This window comes from Camelina sativa, chromosome 5, assembly GCF_000633955.1.
Source record: "Camelina sativa cultivar DH55 chromosome 5, Cs, whole genome shotgun sequence".
NCBI classification, from domain to species: Eukaryota; Viridiplantae; Streptophyta; class Magnoliopsida; order Brassicales; family Brassicaceae; genus Camelina; species Camelina sativa.
This window is the reverse complement of record NC_025689.1, coordinates 16,206,877-16,209,167: the sequence shown is the minus strand read 5'-3', so window position 1 is coordinate 16,209,167 and position 2,291 is coordinate 16,206,877. Positions and strand designations below refer to the sequence as shown.

The window sequence follows — 2,291 nt, the reverse complement described above, 5'->3', positions numbered from 1 at the left end:
GTGATTGTCATTGCTGATTCTAGCGACGAGCCACGGGAGGTCGCTGCTTCCCCCCCAGCGCCGAAGAAAACCTCTGCTGAGGCCTCCTCTCAGCAAACTGATTCATCGAAGAAGAGGAAGGAGCCTGAGACCGCCTCCTCTTCTCGTGAAAAGGGGCGAGCCCGGACTGGCCCATTAGGGGATGAGCGAAGTAGATCTAGCTCGAAAGACAGGGGTCCCTCCTCGGAGAGGAGATCTAAGGAGGCCCCACCGCCTAAAGACTCCGGAGACTCCTCTGGAAGAAACCCTTTGAAGGAACAACGCCCTTTCGCCTGAGGTAAATTTTTCTGAGATGCTCTTAATTTTATACCTTTGACTGTTCGATAGTTGATGACTGAAATGACTTGCTCAAAAATCTTTCAGTCCCCCCTGCTTCCCCAGCCGATCTAATGAGGAGCTACATTCGGCTCGGAGTTTAGATCCCGGCATTTGCTGACATGACCGAGGTCAATCGTGCGAACTTCTTCCGCGTTGCGGACAAAATCGGCGAGGTAAACATCCTTTGGTCTTTATTTCTGTTTCTTTCTATCATTTTATCCGTTTTTGACGAGCTGAATTTTTCAGCTTATGATCGAGTTCAACTCCTCGGTGGCGTCCTACGAGGACCAGCTGTTCGTCTCCCCATCCTCTTCCGAGGTGAACCTTCTTCAAGAGAGGATCGCTGACCTGGAAGCCCAGGTAAAAGAGTACGCCAGGCTGGAGGCTGAGAATGCTAGCACCGTAGCGAAAGCCGAACAAATCCGAGCGCGGATGAAGAAGGCTGAAATAGAGGTACTCGACCTTGGGGTTGCCAACGAAGACCTCCGAGACAAACTGAAGAAGGCGGGGGACCTTTACTTCGAAGCGGCGGAGGATGCGAAGGCGGCCAAGAACAGGTTGCACGAGATCGAGCTCCGCAATCAGCTACTCGAAGCTGGCAACAGCTGCGAGATTGAGAGGGTGCGAAGGGAGGAGAGGCAGGCAATGAGGCGGACTCTCCGTCCTCTGGTTGAGGAGGTGAGGGTCACCTTCGAAGAGAGGGAGAAGCTAGCTCCGCTTCAGGTCCGAGCTGCTGAGATTAGGGCGAACCGGATGCTGATCGAGGAGATCGCCAGAGGAGAGATCCAAGACATGGAGGCCGAACTCGGACTCCTGAAAGCTGACGAAGAGGAGGTGGACAAGAAGGTTTCGAAGGTAAANAGTTCAACTCCTCGGTGGCGTCCTACGAGGACCAGCTGTTCGTCTCCCCGTCCTCTTCCGAGGTGAATCTTCTTCAGGAGAGGATCGCTGACCTAGAAGCCCAGGTAAAAGAGTACGCCAGGCTGGAGGCTGAGAATGCTAGCACCGTAGCGAAAGCCGAAGAAATCCGAGCGCGGATGAAGAAGGCTGAAATAGAGGTACTCGACCTTGGGGTAGCCAACGAAGACCTCCGAGACAAACTGAAGAAGGCGAGGGACCTTTACTTCGAAGCGGCGGAGGATGCGAAGGCGGCCAAGAACAGGTTGCACGAGATCGAGCTCCGCAATCAGCTACTCGAAGCTGGCAACAGCTGCGAGATTGAGAGGGTGCGAAGGGAGGAGAGGCAGGCAATGAGGCGGACTCTCCGTCCTCTGGTTGAGGAGGTGAGGGTCACCTTCGAAGAGAGGGAGAAGCTAGCTCCGCTTCAGGTCCGAGCTGCTGAGATTAGGGCGAACCGGATGCTGATCGAGGAGATCGCCAGAGGAGAGATCCAAGACATGGAGGCCGAGCTCGGACTCCTGAAAGCTGACGAAGAGGAGGCGGACGAGAAGGTTTCGAAGGTAACTCCTCGTGACCTCGACCTCTCAGTATTCTCAGATCTTTTGGCGGATACACCCGATCTCTTGTGCAGCGAGAACCCGCTAAGCGTCATAATCGGCGAGTCCGGCACTAATCTCNAGAGTACGCCAGGCTGGAGGCTGAGAATGCTAGCACCGTAGCGAAAGCCTAACAAATCCGAGCGCGGATGAAGAAGGATGAAATAGAGGTACTCGACCTTGGGGTTGCCAACGAAGACCTCTGAGACAAACTGAAGAAGGCGGGGGACCTTTACTTCGAACCGGCGGAGGANTTTGGGGTTGTTTTGGCACGGGTTGCCCCCCTGTTTGTAGTACTTATTTGCAGACTTGTTTTGGAGTGTTTTGGTCGTGGTGACCACTCCAAAATTTTTTTTGTTTTGTCATCTTAAATGCGAACTTAATTTCCGCAATCTTTTGTTTTAAAAGATGATATGAGCAGGAATAAACACGAAGTAA

At 53.3% G+C, this 2,291-nt stretch overlaps 1 protein-coding gene and 1 pseudogene across 1 annotated transcript; both read left to right on the top strand.

The window, feature by feature from the left end:
* LOC104789303 overlaps window positions 1-315 on the top strand; it is a 4,241-nt pseudogene extending 3,926 nt beyond the window's left edge.
* Window positions 477-1,976, top strand: LOC109132861 (protein anoxia up-regulated-like). Its single transcript, XM_019245297.1, has 3 exons — window positions 477-530; window positions 604-1,212; window positions 1,296-1,976. The coding sequence occupies exons 1-3, from the start codon at window positions 477-479 to the stop codon at window positions 1,974-1,976; spliced, it is 1,344 nt and encodes a 447-aa protein (XP_019100842.1).